The following is a 19696-nucleotide window of genomic DNA, read 5'->3' on the forward strand; positions in this document are numbered from 1 at the left end:
AAATCAATGAATCTTTTGAACTGGTTCCTTTTTTTAAATGACTCACAGATGAGTCACTGGCAAACTCATTGGTCTAAATCACTCATTAACTCTCTGAATCATTTGGAACAGTTACTAAATTTGACTCACTCACTGAAACATCATTCGTATCAGACAGATCTGGTTACGATATTTCACTGTTATATTTTCCTTAAGGTCCATAAAAGGTAAATGAGTGTAATTTCGATTCGGTGTAGTTAAGATACACATTAAGAACAGAGTTTTGTTGTAATAATAGTACTTTAAACAATGTGACCAAAATAGCATCATGGTATCATTCATGATAAGTATTTTTGTTTATAAAATAATTAAATATCAATAATAGTAAAATGGATGAAGGATCAGATATTTGGTGCTTGTTCAAAAGTAGTAAAAGTCATTAAGTTCGCTACGGCTGGTAAACATCTTTGTACTACCATTGGTTCATGGCGATTACGTAATAGGTAGGTGTGCGCGGAGGCTCCGCCTTCTTTCGCGCGGAAATCTTTTCTGGTTCATTTCTCCTGTTCAGTCCGCCTTCACGCTGGAGAGCTGCTTTATAGTAGAAAATGAAGTTGTTCGTGTTTAATACGGTAAAGCTGCTTCAGTTTAAACAATCTATTGTATAAAGTGCTATATAAATAAACATGACGTGACCAGAGTGCCGAATTGGGCATCAATTGCTATGATCAGATGCTTTTCTTATGCTTTATTAAAAAACGCTTGCTGTTTTCTCAATTTTGTTGTGTGTTTATTTTGTTATTGAGAGGAAAGTGCACAGCACATATTTACATATTCATCTAATCAGCAGTGTGGGCGGTGTTGGTTATTCGCTAACAGTATATCACCGGTTACGTATTTCGAACTTCGTTTTACCCCTAAGCGAAGAACGAAAAAGAACTTCGCTGTGAGTATATCGGGGCCTTTACTCTAACATTTAATGATGATATTCACAAATATATCACAAAGAATCACCATATCTATAGTCAACTGTCGCAGGGACTGTTTTTGTTTCTTGCTGAGATTACAAAAGATATCACAGTTTTCCTCCTGTAGAAGCTTGAAGCCGACAGCCAAGTGATGATTCTCCAACACTGAGGCGTCATTATACATGAGAGCCAGTTCAGAGTCTGAAAGAGTGAAGAGAAAAACAACATACTAAGGTCCAGCTAGGTTTTCAGATAGTCTTTCATGTATTTGTGTTGGGGAGAGAGCCTAAGTGAATGAATTAGGGAGTCATTGTAATGGTTTGTCTGAGTCGTACTTGTGTTAATGAGGAACTGGTTGGACACTCCTGGATGATCCACATCATGAATAGCACTGGCAAACAGAGCAGCCATGATCTCAAGATCAGTGAACACATCCTGAAAGTAAAAAATAAATAAATGAATAAACCATTGTCAATACCAGGATGTGTTTGTGTTTAGGTCAATTCCCGTGAGCACTGTGTATGTGTGCACACATCCATGCAGACCTCTAGGGCAGGTGTGGAGAGAAGAACGTGTGTAGACTGTACAACGTCTGCTGCGTGGATGTTGTTATGGTAGGCCACGTCTGCATGGTAGTGGTCTTCCAAAGTCATCAGAAAAGTTAAGAACGTGTCCGATGGGATTTTAAAGGTTTTGAGCAAATCTCGCTCCTGAGAATTACAGAGTACATAAAGAGTCAAATCTGCAGTTAATGCTTCACACCAATGATCAAACTATGAGCTTTTTCTTTTGGAAGTTTTTCCAACAATGGCTTTATCTACTGTATTTTTTAAATCAAGGCTATATTGTAGGAAATACAATAGCAAAGCAGCAAAACATTCAAAAACCTTACCTGAAAAATGGTGTACATTATGACTGTCAGTGGCCGATTCCCAGAATACTCTGCTATCTTAAAAATATCTATACCCCATCGATCCATGTCCTCAAGCCCCTGGAGTAAAAAATATGGTATTTTTTTCTCCAATGAATAGCACGAATAAATAGAAGTAAAATGAAATGAATGGATACCTTGGCCAGGAGGCTCTCGTGCTGCGTGTTGACACCAAATCGTGGGATGCTTGTTGGTGGGAGACTCAGGCTAGGGCTCAGTTTTCTCACTCCACTTATCTGAGACATTGGACGCCGTTTTTTCTCCTCCTTACAAGTTGATGACAAAATCTCCACATCATGCTGTTTTTCTGCAACACAAACACAAAAAGTATGTGAAAAGCCCTGAGCTGCATTCAGACTGAAAGGAAGACACAGTTTAAAAATCTGAATTAAATCTTTCCCCGCCAGCGTTTTTTTTTTTTTTTTAAAGTTGCCAGCCACCGCCAGTGTTTTTGATCATTTTTACAAACATTTCATGGCCCCCAGAATATTTTGTTGTATTAATATCTGAACATGCAATATATCAAAAGAAAGAACAGACCCTCTGCTTTAAAAAACAAAAACAAAAACTTGCACAGTCCTGTAACTCATCCTGGGTCAACATTTAATTCAGTAACATTAGGCAGTTTTGATTTATATGCTGTTTAAAGGTGGTATCAGTGATTTCAGGCCCAAAAAAATATTTTTATCACATTCATCTAATCTTTCCTAACGATCCGCTAGCTGCCCGCCCCATAAGCATGCCGTCAAAAAACTGCGTCTCTGTAGGCAGCCTAGGCTCTGAGATCTGCACACAAAAACAAATGGTTTAGCCAAACACTCAAAACCAAAACAAATAGTGTTCCAACCAATCACCGACAGGGGGAGGGTGTTGTGAGGTTTTGAGCCAGCTTTTTCTTCAGCTCTGACTTCGCGTGCAGCTGTGCACGAGCACAAAACCTCACAACACCCTCCCCCTGTCGGTGATTGGTTGGAACACTATTTGTTTTGGTTTTGAGTGTTTGGCTAAACCATTTGTTTTTGTGTGCAGATCTCAGAGCCTAGGCTGCCTACAGAGACGCAGTTTTTTGACGGCATGCTTATGGGGCGGGCAGCTAGCGGATCGTTAGGAAAGATTAGATGAATGTGATAAAAATATTTTTGGGCCTGAAATCACTGATACCACCTTTAACCTGTTAACCTTTGCCAGTGCGCCCGCGCACTGAAGCGTTTTTTTTTTTATTTAGTTCAAATTTACTATCAGATTTAATGTTATGCCTTGACAAACTATACATCATTAAAAAGATATAATACTCAAGTTTCAGTATTTGACCACTATTGTATTCTGAGAAACTTATAGCGACAGTTATTTCTAAATTTCTGTCAGGAGTTATGAAATGAAAAAATGAGTCGATACCTTTAATATGAATTATGCGCGTCAGCCGCTTTCATTCATAAAAAAACTCCCGTGCTGTCGTCATGACAGCGATACACAAAACAACGTCCCTCAGGGCTTTTAGCTCAAAAATGTGCAGATTTGGAGAAATATTGATAGATTCTCATAGGTTTACATCAGATTTCTATTGACAGGAATAATATTTATTGAATTTATACCCAAATGCGTCGATGTAATCTTTATGAGCGTTTGGCACTCTCATTTACTGGGTTTTCAATTCATACAAGAAGCCTGAGGGCGCTATAAGCACAATAATAGCCCATATATGGGACATGAAGAAGAGCCATAATCATGTGACATTCCAGGACGTCACTGATACCAGAGATACACACAAAGCTAACAAGAGATAGCGCTGTATCATGCAGATACAGATATTTTGAAGACAATAAACATGATTGCAATGATATTCGAGTTACCTGTGTTTTTCAAGCCATGCCAGGTATTTTAATAATAATAGATTATATGTATAATGTAATGCTAATCTATAGACCATCATTGTGCAGAATATGATCAAATAGTATATTTTCTGTCAGATTTTTTTTTATCTGATGTCAAATTAGATCACAGAAGATTATTTAAAACACTTCACTTGCGTTTTAAAGTAAGTTTGAAGCACAAACATGGTTTTAATCTCATAAATTGTCATGTATTGATGGTGTGCTAAGCTAACATGCTAGCTAGCTCTTGGTGCTTCTATCTTGAAAAAAATGAACTAAATACAGAGTTTTAGACTTATCATCTTCAGATTTTAAACATAAAATGTTTAGACATGTGGCTTTAGCTGTAGTGCATTTCTAGATTGCTACAGGGTCAACTTCAATTTTATTTTCATGAAGATGTTTCATAAAAATAAATTTCTAATAACTTTACAAAACTTTAAAGCTATTTATAAAAAAAAAATTCATTATGACAATAATTAATTCTACATTTTCAATAAACTGCCAGGTGTCAGCTTTCAAATGAGATCATACTTGTGCTTTTAGTGCAAAGGGTTCATGAACTGTATCTGTTTCAGTTTGGGTATGTCATTTCTGGGGATTTTTCAAAAGTGGGCTTGCAGCTTAACAGGTTAATGTTGATGATCGTTATTTTAAATATGAATATGATTACATATGAGTTTGTTGTTTCTGCATCTTAAAAGTTTACTGCAGAACAACTCATTATGTGTGTGTGAAATAAACAGTTATAGAAATGTAGAAATTAAAGTCGAAGCTCCAATCTCCACCCGAAGATCCCCCAAAAAGTCAGATGGTGCCTCAGGTACTACTTCGCTCAGAGAGGCTGTCAATCATGACGTCAAACCCTGTTTTTATAGCGTAACTTTAACTTACTTAAAAAACGAACACTTGAACTTGCATCAGCGTGACAAAAAACTTCCTAAATGCCAGAAACCATCTTTGGAAAAAAAAAATTTGAAGTGTAATTTGATTGTTTAGTTTGTCTCACGTCCCATTAGATTACATGGAGAGGGCGGGGTTTATGACCTATACTGCATCCAGCCACCGGGGGGGGCGATCGAAACGTTTTAGGTTTCACTTTTCAGGACTTGTGCAACACACTTGGGTTGCGTCCGAAATCGCATACTCTCTTGAGTAGGTACTTATTTTAAATTTGAGTAATTACTTCTGGGCTGCTAAAAAAGTATGTTCTATATAGTATCATACAAATTCTGTGTTTGGCGGGGAAAGAGTTAATAGTAAACACACCATTACAAATCCTGTCTCATAATTACATTTAAATTACATTAAGTAGTCACTCACGTAAAATTGCGCTTGCTATGAATTCCGACACCTGGTTTCCTGACCGGCTGGTCTCCGATAGCTGAGTTAGCTCCCTGTTGAGCATTCTTTTAAACTAAAAATAATACAACAAATAAAAGTGAAACATTATATTCTAATCACAAAAGTCCATTTAATGCATTATGGAACTAATTTCAGTGTAATACCGACAGCAAATGATACAATAAATGTAAGTGCGAACAGTAGATGATATACACAGTCCGGAAGAAAACTAGTGTTATGAACATTGCCACTGATCAGCCATCAGAACCCTACAGCACAATTATTCAACATGTTACTTAGTTACTATGGTAACTGAGTCCATACCAAAGGCCAGTAAGGAAACACTCATTCAGACTCTACAGTGCATGGTAGGGTTATGTAATCATGCATCAGAAAAATGATTTACAGCTCTGATTAACACATAATAAACTGAATATGATGCATTGCAATAAAAGACTGAAATAGTTTTGTCAGAAAAAATAATTTCAAGCACTGAAGCATGAGTCTTTTGACGATACAGTACATGACAGTACAGTCAAATATACAGTGTGTCACATGTACTGTAATGACTGAAACCACTCTGCCAACATTGTTTGCCTTACGTCCAAGTTTCTGTTCAGTATTTTACTGAAATGTGTTGGTTTTGTATTATCTTGTTGCTGACTTTATGCATGGCTTTGGGCGTGGAACATGCACAACATCAAATGTGAATTGAATTCATGTTATTATAATCAAAAAACCTTAATTAAAATGTACCTCCTTTCTGTACCCAAAACCTATTAATAACCAATAAAAACGACTAAATTCTGATGAACTGATAAAATGGACATATTGTATGGCTGCCGAAGTATATTATTCTAATAAAGTGTAAAGCTGTGCTGTATAGCCGGGGGGGGGGGGGGGTATTGCTTTAAATACCTTATTGGAGGCCATTTCACTGACAGAGTGACGTGTTTGCAGGGTCTCCAGCTGGTCCAAACACCAGTCCAGCTCTTCAAGAGTCTCGACAGCGAGTTTTTGATATGATTCATCTACAAAAACAAACCCTTAGATGTAAAAACAGTCCTGGTTATTTTAAATAATGTTAGAATAAGCCCCAAATACATCATTTTCATTTCTGGTGACTACTCAGATGTTCAAACTTTTACGTCTAAATCTGAGGTCTACAGCAAGAAAAAAAAAATCCTCATCTTTGGCTAGACCAGCTCATGTTCTTCCACTCACCAGTCTGGTTTGTTTTACAGGCAGATTGAGGGTTAGTGCCTGATGGTCTCCTGATATGTATATATGTAAAAAAAAAAAATAAAAAAAAATTTAAGAGACCTCATGTGACAATTGTTATAAATATTTTTCTCATTAATCATTCCATTCACTGACTATCTGAAGATGTTTTGACTACAGACTCACTTGTTGCTTCTATCTTGCATGTGGGTTAAAGCTGCAACGTTACCCCTCACTGTACGCAGACTGGCAAGAACCTATAGTACACACCCACACCCACACACACACACAAATATATATACTTTATCGATTAATTGACATGTTGTAGGTTTGACACACACACACACACACACACACACACACACACACACACACACACACACACACACACACACACACACACACACACATACGTACACATTCATCTGCATTATAGAATGCACATATTGCCTTGCACAATTATTTGGAACCTTTGTGAAATTACAAATATATTTACACATTTACCAAATTTGCACCCAACTGACCTGCGCAAAAGGCGTTACAATCATGTCCTCCCCATGACTGCAAAAGAGAAGTCAACAGTCATGATCAGATTAATTTATTTAATTCATATTTAACAAGAAATCAATATTGACCAAATTTACTTTCTTAAAGCACTTGCCTAGTTTTATTGTAAAATATTGACAAGTGCACATGTAATAATTCACTCCGACTCTTAAACAACATTGCATTGCCATTGATGTCAAAAATCCCCTTTAACCAATTTCCCTCCAATCAACAATAACATAATTTCCTGATGGATACATCTATGTAGGATTGGGAGTGCCATATTAATAAACACATTTTTCATTAAAAGCATCAATAAATAAATAGATCACAACATGTGTCAGTAAATAAATATACAGTATGTTTGCATCTAAGTCCAATGGGAAATAATTGACATGTTATTTCTTAATGTATAAACAAATTTCATGATTTAGTATGGTAATTTATGTATGGTGTCAATAAATAAATATAAATAAATAAATAATGTAAATTATTTTTTTTCATTGCCATTGGATTTTGATGTATGTAGTAATATATCAATGCTCATCAGGGACAGCATTTATACTTTGCTCAAACACTCACACTTCTGGTCTCGTTGTTGTTTACAAAAGACTGCTGAGACTCTTGTGTTGATCTTACTTGTTGGATATACTTACCTAGATTTCTCCATCGCCTCTGTTCTCCATCGTTCTCTATTGTCTGTCTACTCCTTCCTTGATCCGCTGTGATCACTCCCTCTGTCTTGTCTCCCTGTGTGCTCGTCTCATCTGACTAAAAAGTAGTGTTACTCTCAAGATAAGTGCTGGTGTTGTTTTATCTATCATCAATATACTTACCTGCGTTACCTGTCATCCCAAAAAACATTTAAAAAAATGATTCCATGACAGAAGACCAGACCAAACACACTGAACTTTCATCACTCCTGCATTCCTTCTCATTAGCCTCACCCAGGACCCTCGAGGAATTATGAGGATGATATCCTCATAAGTTTCTTCAGAGCCAGCATTAACAAACCCCTCGGATCACTGCTGCCATCCAGTGATCCTTGAGGGATGCTCTGCCCACTTCTGGATCTGGCCCTTCAATCGGATGGATCCCCCTTCAACCGTGGAAGAAGTGGATGAGGACCCTAAGTTGCTCCAATCAAGTTTCTCCAGGGCTTCCACAGTCCATTGTAGTCATCTTAGAATCAACTTCCAGATTCCACTTAAGATTTCCCTCTAACCTTCCATCCTCCAGTCCGGGCACCACATTGACCGCAGTCCAGAAGAGGAGGTGAAGGAGGAGGAAGAAGTCTGTCTTTGAACACTCTGGAGAGCTCCCAAGTCTAGAGGCCCAGAGCTCCCAGGTCCAGTGGTCCCTGGTCCGGTGGTCCCAGAGCTCTCTGGTCAAGTGGCCCTGAGTCCAGTAGTCAGGGTGGTTCCAAGTCCAGTGTTTCCAAGTCAGGTCATCTAGGTGGTCCCAAGTCGGGTGGTAAGGTTGTCCCAAGTCAGGTATTCTGGTTGGTCTTAAGTCCACTCTCCGCTCCCTTGTCTCAGCCATGGAGGCCACTCCCCACTCCCTCATCCTCATCTTCATCATCCAAAAAAACTGTGTCCCTCTCCTTCATCATGGACATGGTAACCATAGTTCCTCATCCTCTGGTTTCATCTGCTCCACCCTAGTCCTCATCCATGCTGATTACCTAAAGGTAATCCATCTCTCCACCATGGTCCCCTGCTCGGCTGGCTTGCCTAAGGCTTCCCGCTCTGCAGGCACTCCCAAGTCTTCCTCATCCCAGAGTTTCCCTGCTCAGCCAGCATCCCTGTGGTCTCCCACTTAGCCGGTGGATCCCAGCGCTTCCTGCTCCGCCTTGGTCCCCTACTCCACCTTGGGCCTCGACTACACCAAGCTTTCCCTCACTATCCTCAGTCAGAAACGCACTCTGCTCAATCTCACCTGCATTCTAATTGCGCAAGCACCTAGTCACCATTTACCTGCTCATCAATGACAGCATTTATACTCTGCTCACATGTACACACACTCTTTGTTTGGTTTTGTCATTGTTTACCAAAGACTGTTCAGACACTTGTGTTGATCTTACCTGTTGGATATACTTACCTGGATTTCTCCATCATCTGTTCTCCATAGTCTGTCTGCTACTTCATTGTTCCACTGTTTACTCCCTCTGTCTTGTCTCCACGTGTGCTCCTCTCACCTGCCTAGAAAGTACTGTTAATCCCAAGTCAAGTGTTGTCCTCTTTCACATATCATCAATATACACACAGACAGACACACACACACGCACGCACGCACGCACGCACGCACGCACGCACGCACGCACGCACACACACACTTTATTGAGTGACATTTTTAATGAAAGGTTTATTTCTTAATTCTGCACTCCCAATCCCATCTTACATTTTTCTTTTTTAAGCATGTCTTGTTTTAATTATAAATCCATAGGTTGTGAATGGTATTTCACACTGACTTTATATTTACACTATTACAACATCTATCCCACACTTGCTTCTAGAGTTACTCTCAAGAGCTACATGCCAAAAGATGAAGTAATAATTAAGCAAGAAATCACTCTGAACAGAAAATGAGTTGAGCCAGTTCAATGACAGAGTACTATGACATATTTTGCTTTAGTATGTGATAAAAGCTCACAGCTCGCTGGCAGTCGAGGTGTTTCTGGACATCGTCTTGGGCGAGATGTCGAAATCCGAGTCCGAGCGGTAAAGGAAAGACTCTCGCCTCTGGCTGTTTGCTTGGAGGACCAGACCAGAACTTGGACTGGTGTCCAGTGGACTCCGTCCGATTGACAACCCATTTTCCACATCGAAACTGCAACAGACATACAGGTGAGAAGAAATTAGTTATCTGAGTAAAACATTTGGACAACTAAAAAGAAGAAACTGCCCAACATTTGATCAAAGGAATACTGAGAATTGCAACATAGATGCAATTATCTTTTGTTTCAGAATAGACACTGGTATTCTAGCAACTCAGTTAAAACAGCAAGCACAAGTTTATTTTTTGTTTATTTATGTTAAGTCTGTGATGAAGACAGAAGACACAAGTTTATGTTCTGAAGGAAACTGTTTCATTCATGATTTCTAGTGAATGAAGGCCTCTGGCCCACAAGCTCAAAAAGAGAAGTAACAGGCCTTGCTAGACTGTCTGTAGGACTGAATTCAAGGGCTTGAAGAGAAAGTGAGCCAGGGCTTCTGGTTTATTTATATCTGTGGTAAAGGTTCAGTGGCTGAGGGCATAGTTCGAATCACATAGTCCCAAAGGGACAGAGATATCAGTTTTGGGGGGTCAGATAATTTTTCTGATATTGTGAAAAAATATAATTACAGTTACAATACAAGTCAACTCCTATTTTCACTGTAGGAACATTTTAATGTAAAGCGATTTCAGACACCCCTATTGTGGACCGTACCATTTTTAACCACCGTGGCTAGAAGCAACGGAGATAGAGAACGACTTCAACTTCTCAAGCAAGTGTCAACGTTGAATGACAAAACGCTAGTTTCATAAAGTATCATTTTTTTCAACATTCCTTATTTGTATATTCAAAAATATTTAAAATAATCTAATTTAATACAGTTATAATTTTTCAATGCAAATTATTTAATTTTATTGGTACAGCCTAGTGTCTAATTATTTTAATTGAATATATTTATCAAATTTAATAATTTGAAATGAAAGATGGAGCATACATTTAATAAAATTAGGGGAAACTGCCCTTTATAACGGTACAAAAAGTGTTTTCAAACAGTGATGTAATGAAACATTGACAATGTAAGCTTGAAGGGAGTAAAGCCTCTGTTTAGGCTATTAAGGAAATGTAATTTTGCCAAAAGAAGAAATTTTATTTTAAATAAATGTTCATTTTAAATCAGCCTACTTCAGTGTGATATGTTACCATATTATCATGCTTAATACTAAGAGTGTGATGATCAGATGCAGATATCTAAATCAAAGAATATGGGCGGTTTGCGGGTGGATTATTTATTTTTAATAGTGGATTCGGGTGACTCAAAGTGCACCAGATTAATGAATTTATCTTTAAAATGTACAAAATTTTCTTCCCCCCCGACAGCGATACCAAGCTACACCAACTAAAAAATGTGGGAAACAAATGAAGCAATATGATGATTTACAAAAAAATACACATTTAATTATCTTATTATTAAAATACATTATTATGATTTTACCACCTCCGCCTCGGTTTGAGCCAGGAAAACCCTGAAATAGGCAATAGGCTTCTTGTAAAGATATTACTTTTACTAGTAATTAGAATGGTATTTCAGTGCACTTAACTTCTAACTTTTGAGAGTTGATCAAAACAGTTCTCTTTTGGATATATAATAACAATGAGATATTCTGTAGCCTACTGATTATCAGTTTGTCGCATGTTTAGACCTTGTATGTGTGTTGCACAACACATGTTGCACTTGGCGATCACAGTGGGGATTGATATGGTAGTGGACCATGATGGTCATAGAAGAAGTGAAGGAGCAGTACCCCCCACTTATGGTGGGGTAATTCGCACTCTGGCTGAGGATCTATTTTTAGTTTCTAAGGTAAAATATTGCCTTATCAAAACCCTAGAAGACAAGTCCCATCACCTTTAATTTTATAGCGCTTTATACAATACAGATTGTTTCAAAGAAGCTTTGCAGTGATCAACAAGAAAATAATGATACAATGATACAAACAGTTTAAAGTTTTTTACGATCGCTATGACAATTTTTTTTAATACTTTTAACAATTTCTTAACAAAGTTAGCACAACATCCGTCTGTGTAGGATATACAATTAAGACATTTATTGCTGCTTTGACACAAAATGCATTCAGTTAACACACATTTAAAATGCTTGAGCTTTTTTTACGCACAAGCTCAACCAAGACCAAAACAATATATTTTTACTGCCAAATTTACAAATGCTTTCACACTGTATGTCAGAACAGATAACATCATGTTCTAAACTTATAGGTTAAAGTCAAACTGAACAGCTGTTGATATTGTGAACTGAAACACAAAAATATCCCCTGTATTTATTCCATTGCTACTGAGAAACAGCTGATTGAAGTTATGCAAATATGGGACAATGTGGCATTCCACCATTCCAGTCACAGCCTGCTTTGAAGCCCATCACTCCCCTTTCCTCAACCCCATTGAGGAGTTTTATCAGCCTGGAGATGGAAGGTTTTAGACCATTTTCCACAGGACCAAATGTCCCTCCTGGATGCAATAGATGCTGCATGCCAAGACATCACAGCTGAACACTGCCAGGGGTGGATAAGGCATGCCAAAAGATTCTTCCCAAGATGCCTTGCCAGAGTAGATATCAGGTGTGATGTGGATGAGAACATGTGGCCATGGCCAAATGCAAATTATGTTTGTATATTTGGTATTTTCACATACAGTAATACTGTAAATGGCAGCTATTTTGCATATTTTTGTTATCTTGCAGAAATGTCCTGTTACAAATAAAGCCGTTACTGCAGCAATTCTGTCTCTGTCTTCTTCTTTTTTCATAAACCCTACATTCTATAAAGCTACTCTAAGAAGGGTCATTCATTTTTTGTATTGAATTTCTGCTGCAAATAAATAAATAAATAAATAATGCACGCATTTACTAAACCCAAACAAAACATGTAAAGAGACTTCAAAAGAAACTGCAGTCCAAAACACAATCTATAATCAAAACAATATACTGTCTATTGTATAATGGCAGACCTGACACATATAAAATAATGCAGTTTCTGTAATTCCATCTTATATTAGTGTTTTTATGACAATGTGCTGATTGACTAAATGTTCCTGTTGGAAGAGAACATGTGTTAGTGTTTTGGTAGACAGTGTATTGTGTTGAAAATTTGTGTTGGAGTTTAGTTTACAGTGTGTGATTTTTAGCATGAAATTATACGTTTTGCCAATTATGTGTTGTAGATGTGTTGGTGCGTTAAGAGTTTAAGAAAATTGTTAAAGGTATTGAAAACATTGTCATAGCGATCGTAAAAAAAAAACTGTAATTCGGCTGTAAAGCAGCTTTAAAAAGAAAAAAAAGTGTCATTGTTCAGCTGAAGTCAGTTCAGTTTTGATTCAGTTCCGTTGTGAAGATCATCAATTATTAAATTGGCTATCGACCATACACAAGTTGACTTACGCCAAAAGAGTAACACTTGACGATGTATGACGTCGGATGTAGGATTAGCGTAAGCTTTGACGACTCTCGCGGTTCAAACAAACAGGGCTGGGCAACTGCGTTCGTCATTACGTTGTGCGTCAAGTTCAAGTGTTACTCTTTCGCCATAAATGGATGCGTACGGCCGTCTGCCGGAAAATAGTAATTTTAGTCGATAAAATATGGATATTTTTCTTGCACAAACACTTACGCTTCACTTCAGAAGGCCTTTATAAACCACCGGAGACGTGTGGAGCACTTTAATCAGGGATGGATGCACTTTGATGGACTTCCAAAGATATACACCGATTCACTCCCATTATAAAGCTGGGAAGAGCCAGGACATTTTTTTATATAAGTCCGATTGTATTCGTCTGAAAGAAAAATGTCATATACTCCTATGGCTTCAGGGTGAGAAAATCATTGGCTAATTTTCATTTTTGGGTGAACTATCCCTTTAAGTGACCCCAACAAAGCAAGCCGGAGGTAACAGTGGCAAAGAACCCAAACTCCATCAGGTGACAGAATGAAGAGAAAAAAAAGAAAAAAAAAAAACTTGGGAAAAAACAGGCTCAGTTGGGGGACCAGTCCTCATTTGGCCAAATGAAGCAACATGATGTGGTTTTATTGCAGGTTGCACAAGTCAGAAGTTAATCTGTGTAAATAATCAGATGCTTCTTCTGTTCTTGAAACAATCTACATTGTTAAAAGCGCTATATAAATGAAGATGACTTGACTTGACTTGACTTGTTCTTTGCAATGTAAAGATGGCTTTTGTTGATGTTGCTAAAATTTGATTGGTAACGGTCTATAGTATTCTGACCAAGTATTTTGGTTAAACTTCAGAATTTGACATAAAACATAAGACATATATGTTAAAAAAAGGTATTTATAAAAATTGCCTTTACAACTGTAAAAAAATGCCCCTGGAAATCAGTTTCAGGGGACGAATATGTCTCTTAACGGAAAAGTTCATTTCTGACCCTGCTCACAATCATTCAGAATATCTTTGCAACCTTTGAGTCCTTAATGATAAATGCAGGTAAAAATAATAATAATAATAATCATATATTTAGAAATATTTTAGACCTGTTGGGATGGTTTTCGTGGGAAATTGCGTACATGCGTCACTTGCCTGTGTGTGTCTCGTCATATTCGTAGATAGAGAAAAGTTGCTCCAGCTACTTTGACGCATGTATGACGTGAGAGTGGCAGAGGTTAGATGTCACAATGAGTGAGAAAGGTTGACATGGAGCAGCTAAATCTCAGGGGGAAAAAAACAAAACACAGAACAGAGGAGAGTCTGCTGGCAAAAAGAGAACGCAACAGAGCTCGTAATAAAACTAGACTGGCTTTTTGGAGATTGTGAGAATAGCGTTTTTGTTGCGAGATTGCGTTTTTGATATTCAACAGGTGAGTAAGGTATTTTATTTAACTTATAGATTTCCATATTATATATCTAACAGAGTTCATTGGAAAGCATTATCTATTGTGAAGGGTCATTTCATGGGCTGTTGTAGCGCTTCTGGAATGTATTTTCAAGGAAGTACTGTAATGGGTGTAGCTACAGTAACGTACAGTATTAAATATTGTGTACAAACATCTATTAAAAATCATAAACTGGTTATATGTCTTAAGCGTAGTAGTGAAGGTTTTATGAGCACTCATGCAGAGTCAAAGCACAACCAAAACAATGTTCTTCCATACAATACGTGCAGTTTTATTTTTTAACCGCCAGAGGGCCAAAAGTTACATAGTGTACAGGGGCGGCTGGCCAATAGAGGGCGCTAGGGTCTTTACAGAATTGCACATTACCTTTACATTTGAGTAAGGAAGATTTCAAGATTATTCTAGGGAGAACATCAGTTTTATCTTTTCAAGCTAACCTTCCTCCTGGGCCCGTATTCATAAAGAATCTTAATGCAAAGAGTAGCTCCTAGTGACAAAATTCTAAGAAAATTCTTAGAAATGTGGGCGTTTACTCTTAAAATTAAAGAAAAAATCCTAGTAAAGAAAAAAGTAATTCAGAAAGCATCTTAACCCTTAAAAGAGGTCTTAAGGTCAAAATTGTTAGGAGCACGGACGAGGACTTTTAAGAGGCTTAAGAGTTTCTTTAGCAGCGGAGAAAATGGCAGAAAGACGAAGAGGGAGAAGAAATCTGTTGCAGACAATGGATGACAGTGAGTTAATAAGACGCTATAGATTAGATTGTGCAGGGATCATGTTTGAGACTGATCTTATTAGAGACGCGCTAACATCTCCGACACAGCGCAGAAATGCCATAGCGCCAGAAATAAAAGTAATCACTACATTACGATATTTGGCAACTGGGAAAATTCCATGTTTGATACATTAAAACCAGCATTCAAACCACCACTTTAAATAGACATGCCAGCAATCAGTGTAATTGGAAAGAGTGGAACATTTTTTTATCATTCTAAGCCAATCAAATACCTTATAGGAAATAAACAGCATGGTAAATAAAACAAAAGGATTAATATACACATATATAATATGTGTGTGTGTGTGTGTGTGTGTGTGTGTGTGTGTGTGTGTGTGTGTGTGTGTGTGTGTGTGTGTGTGTGTGTGTGTGTGTGTGTGTGTGTGTGTGTGTGTGTGTGTGTGTGTGTGTGTGAACGATCAAATAGGAAAAATTATGCATGTAATTTCAAAGTGAAGGCTTAGAATAGACCCTATATTTAAAATCACTTTTTTTTTTTCCTTCTTGGACAACCAGCCAATCACAGTCTTCAAAAGATTGTGTCATACATAGCAACGGGGTCAACCCCGCCTCCTTACTAAGATGAAAGTTTTTGTCTTTTCCTTACTCAGAGTTGCTCTCAGATCGGTCCTGAATCGCTTTTAAGCTAAGACTCCTACGTAAAAGTTTTTAAGCTAAATTAAGAGTTTTCTTAGAGGATTCTTAGAATCTTTATGAATACGGGCCCTGATGTTTTGGATCGACTCTAAGCAGCTGGCCTACACAAAGGCATTTATGAGAACCCCAGAATGGTGGTTTGGCACTGAGACACAGATGTGATCATTAAAGATCACTGTCCCTGAAACAACAGAGAGCTTCTCTGAAAATAAAGGCCAAACATGACCCCATTCTTTCTTTTATGTAGAGTGAAAAACAGGTTGTATACATTTGTCCTGGTGGGTTCTGTAGCCTGACCTTGGCACTTTAGAGACGGGGGCCCAGATGAAAAACATGTGCCACAGGAAAAAAAAAAAATTATAATAAAGTGTTATAAAGTGTTGGTTTGGGTGGTACCTGCACAGATGACACTTAAGAAAATTAAAAAAAAGAACTACATTCTCTATAAACAGAATTTTTTTATATATTATATATTAATATATATATATATATATTTATAAAAAGAAATTAATAAAACGGCTAAAAAGGGTGGACAAACCCTTTTTAAATAATTAATTCAAAATATGTAATGGGAATGATAAAGGAAATAAAACAGAGTATAAATCTAGTTTTAAAAAAGGTGATTTCCGCTGTTTGTCACCTAAATGAATCATTCTCATGTATAATAATAATGATTTTAAGTGGTGATGCAAATTCTGAATCAGAATTCAGAATTGATTCAGTGAAATTTGAGTAGATTTTGGATTTCTTTTTCTTCTTCTTGTTTTTACTTATACTTTAGCACCATTGCTAAATGTTAAAGTTAAATCATCTCACATGAAATAATTTAAGTCTTAATTTTATCGGCAGCAAAATCATTGCAAATTTTGTGAACATTCTATAATGTATAATAAGATGCAGCCATAATGAATTAAATCAGCTTTTTTACGCTTTTACATTAAAATCATTACAGTAATGATACATTAATTAGTAATTGTGCAGATTTGTCCAGTAAACTGTAAACAAATAAATTCAAGGTGTCTGGACATAATCTAGTATTAATTATTGTACAAATACAAACATCTATTAAAGATCTTATCAAAATGTTTGTTTATATTTTATCTAGTAAGCATATGATTCACATACATTCTAAATTATCAATATCTCAACAAAATCTGCTGTTTTAAACACATACTGTAAGTGAGAAAATGCTCTAAAATGACATTTCCCAGACTAAAACACACAGATATCAAATATATGTCTTGTGAACATGCATATGGTATCAGAGAAACCAGAGAACCAGTGTTATGACAACAGGTATTATATGGATTTGGGGGGGAAACTATGTATAATAGTGCAAAAAAATCTGACCACAATATATGACATGTCAGTACAGTTACAGCCTATAGAATATGTTTTTTTTTTTTTTTTTTTTGAATTCAGTACGGTGTAGCAAACTCCATATATTTCAACAGAGAAGAAAAAGAGCAAAGTACAAATTACGAGTTCTGAAGAGCTGGTCTGACAATACGGCTCAGTTTATATAATGTGGCAAATGTCAACAGTGAACTTACCACAGTACGTGCTTTTCAGCAGATCTTGGTCTTGTCTGCAAGCAGATTGCCATTCTAACTCAAGACTTTTAGTAAGGAACCTTGGAGACAAATCCAATGCCAATCTAACCATATAACATATTTCTTACCAAATAAAGAGATAGATTTCTTACATTTGATTTACTAATTTGATTTGATATTTATTTTAAATACCTCGAATTACTTGAATCCAGAGATCAAACTCTGTAAACCTTTAATCTAAATACAGTGTTTTACCATAAATACATCCATCCAGTCCTCTCATTTTCTCTTGTATTCTGACCGCACACACACACGTAACTTCTCTTTGCCAACACACAAGTCGCAACACGCCAGCAGAGCTGACAGATTTGTAGAATGCCACAATAACGCACGTCAGACAGCTTCAGGATCAGACACGCTTTAGAGAGAAAAAAAGAAAAGAAATTGTACTTTGTACAAAGAAAATAAAGGCGATTTTTTTTTCATTGTAAATACTTTTGTTTCAATTAAAGACACCTTTTCCACAAAATTACCCCAAATAGCCCAAATTATAAAAAAAGATAAATTCATGAAATGTAATACAATAATGAAAATCATTGTCACTTTTATTATTTAAAAGTTATATATATAACATATGATTCATATCTTCGTAAATGCAAAATGATGTATTATTTAGTTTATTCTTATTTGTTTTGGTTTGAAATTGAAGGCAGATTCACAAGTCATAAATTATGAGTATTGTCTATGGAAAAGAGCCACATTAGAGAGAATGATTACTGTCACAAGTGGAATGTTAGCACACGTTGTTTACTCAAGGTATAAAACAAACTGCTTGTACAAATATTTTACGTGGAAGTGAAATTAAGCAATATGTAGCGTCGATTCTCAGTTATCCAGATCGTCATACATTTTTCCAGGGAATTACATGTTTCACAATTCAACACTCATAGCGGATGTAATTAGTTGGTAATCTTAACGCAAGCAAGAAACAAATTTTATTACATTCAGGTTTGTGCACAAATTTAATTCCAATTCAGTTACTGGGAACACTTCCCATAAATCCTGATGTACTCGTTACATCATAAGAAGAATGGCATCTACGCTAATTTTAGTGTCTTTGTTTATCCCGAGGTTTTCCCGCAGCCTGCCGGATCCAGGCCGTATCCAGATCTGATGAAGGACCTTCGCCTGGACCCGATGACAACGCAGTGCTGAAGTGCCAACTAGTCTCTCCCTATGGAGGATCCCTTTTCCACTCTACAGATAAAGCGTCGTCGGGAAACTCAATTCGCGTATCTTCCCCCGAATTGATAAAATAAAATAAAATTCTGTATCAAAAATTATAAGGAAACGCCAGTACTTTGTTTAGGCTTGGTTTGTAGGGAATTCCAAACCTGCGCACATATATGCAAACGCACATAACTATAGAACCAATTCTTAATGCGCATGTGACCGCCATCAGCGTTTCTCACAGGTTCACGTTTAAAGTCTGTGTAGAGAGAATGGTGTCGTCTTAGCGGCCCCTAATTTAATAACAAATGATCGTTGCGACGGAAGCGAATCAATCAAAACTAACTTTAGCTGGAAAATAACTATATTAAAGAACCGCTATAAAGCCAAAACAATCTCTGTTACCTTAAATTGTACGTTTATCTCTGTAAAGCTGCTTTGAAACAATCTACATTGTTAAAAGCGCTATATAAATGAAGATGACTTGACTTGAAATGTAGTAACTTAGAATGAACTAAACTGCACCAGTTGTGACACTCTTAAAGTCATCATTGTTCATGTATGACCCTGGTGGCTCTGAACAGGCAAACATGGAGACAGATTTGACCAATCCGTCCAGGTGCTCATGTTATGAGCGGGGATCTGGAATGGTGGGATCAATAAGCTCTTGGTGTGAAGAGCACGATGAGAGGTCTGCAGTAATAAAGGACAGTTATTCTCCCACAATGCACTAGTGCCCTTGTTCACCTGCACACCAGCTGTATTCCAGAGCTCTGACTCTAGTCTCTCTGCTGGGTCCGATTAGGAATCGGTCTTAATTTGGAACATTGCTTCGATCGTGACACGACAGGACACATCAGTTACTGAGCAGAGGCAATTAAAGTGCACAGTGGCCAGTCATATAAAGACTCAATGCATGATGGGCAAGAACAGCTTTGCAGAGAGGGATGGACCCTGATTAGAGGTGTAGATGTGGCTTAAATCTAAATG

The 19696-nt window shown here is 37.2% G+C and overlaps 1 protein-coding gene across 1 annotated transcript in view; it reads right to left on the reverse strand.

The window, feature by feature from the left end:
• The window catches only part of LOC308686428 (3',5'-cyclic-AMP phosphodiesterase 4C-like), a 29583-nt gene that overhangs the window by 3775 nt on the left and 6112 nt on the right, over positions 1–19696 (reverse strand). Inside the window, exons 2-12 of the mRNA XM_081394858.1 lie at positions 9513–9689; positions 6839–6875; positions 6501–6571; positions 6318–6367; positions 6012–6124; positions 5073–5166; positions 2016–2185; positions 1840–1938; positions 1493–1657; positions 1283–1382; positions 994–1148 (exon numbers count right to left, since the gene is read on the reverse strand). Coding sequence (XP_081250984.1) covers positions 994–1148; positions 1283–1382; positions 1493–1657; positions 1840–1938; positions 2016–2185; positions 5073–5166; positions 6012–6124; positions 6318–6367; positions 6501–6571; positions 6839–6875; positions 9513–9689 — 1231 coding nt within the window. The remainder of the gene's footprint in view (positions 1–993; positions 1149–1282; positions 1383–1492; positions 1658–1839; positions 1939–2015; positions 2186–5072; positions 5167–6011; positions 6125–6317; positions 6368–6500; positions 6572–6838; positions 6876–9512; positions 9690–19696) is intronic.

This window comes from Scardinius erythrophthalmus (genome assembly GCF_964197995.2).
Source record: "Scardinius erythrophthalmus genome assembly, contig: HAP1_SCAFFOLD_276, whole genome shotgun sequence".
Lineage (NCBI taxonomy): Eukaryota > Metazoa > Chordata > Actinopteri > Cypriniformes > Leuciscidae > Scardinius > Scardinius erythrophthalmus.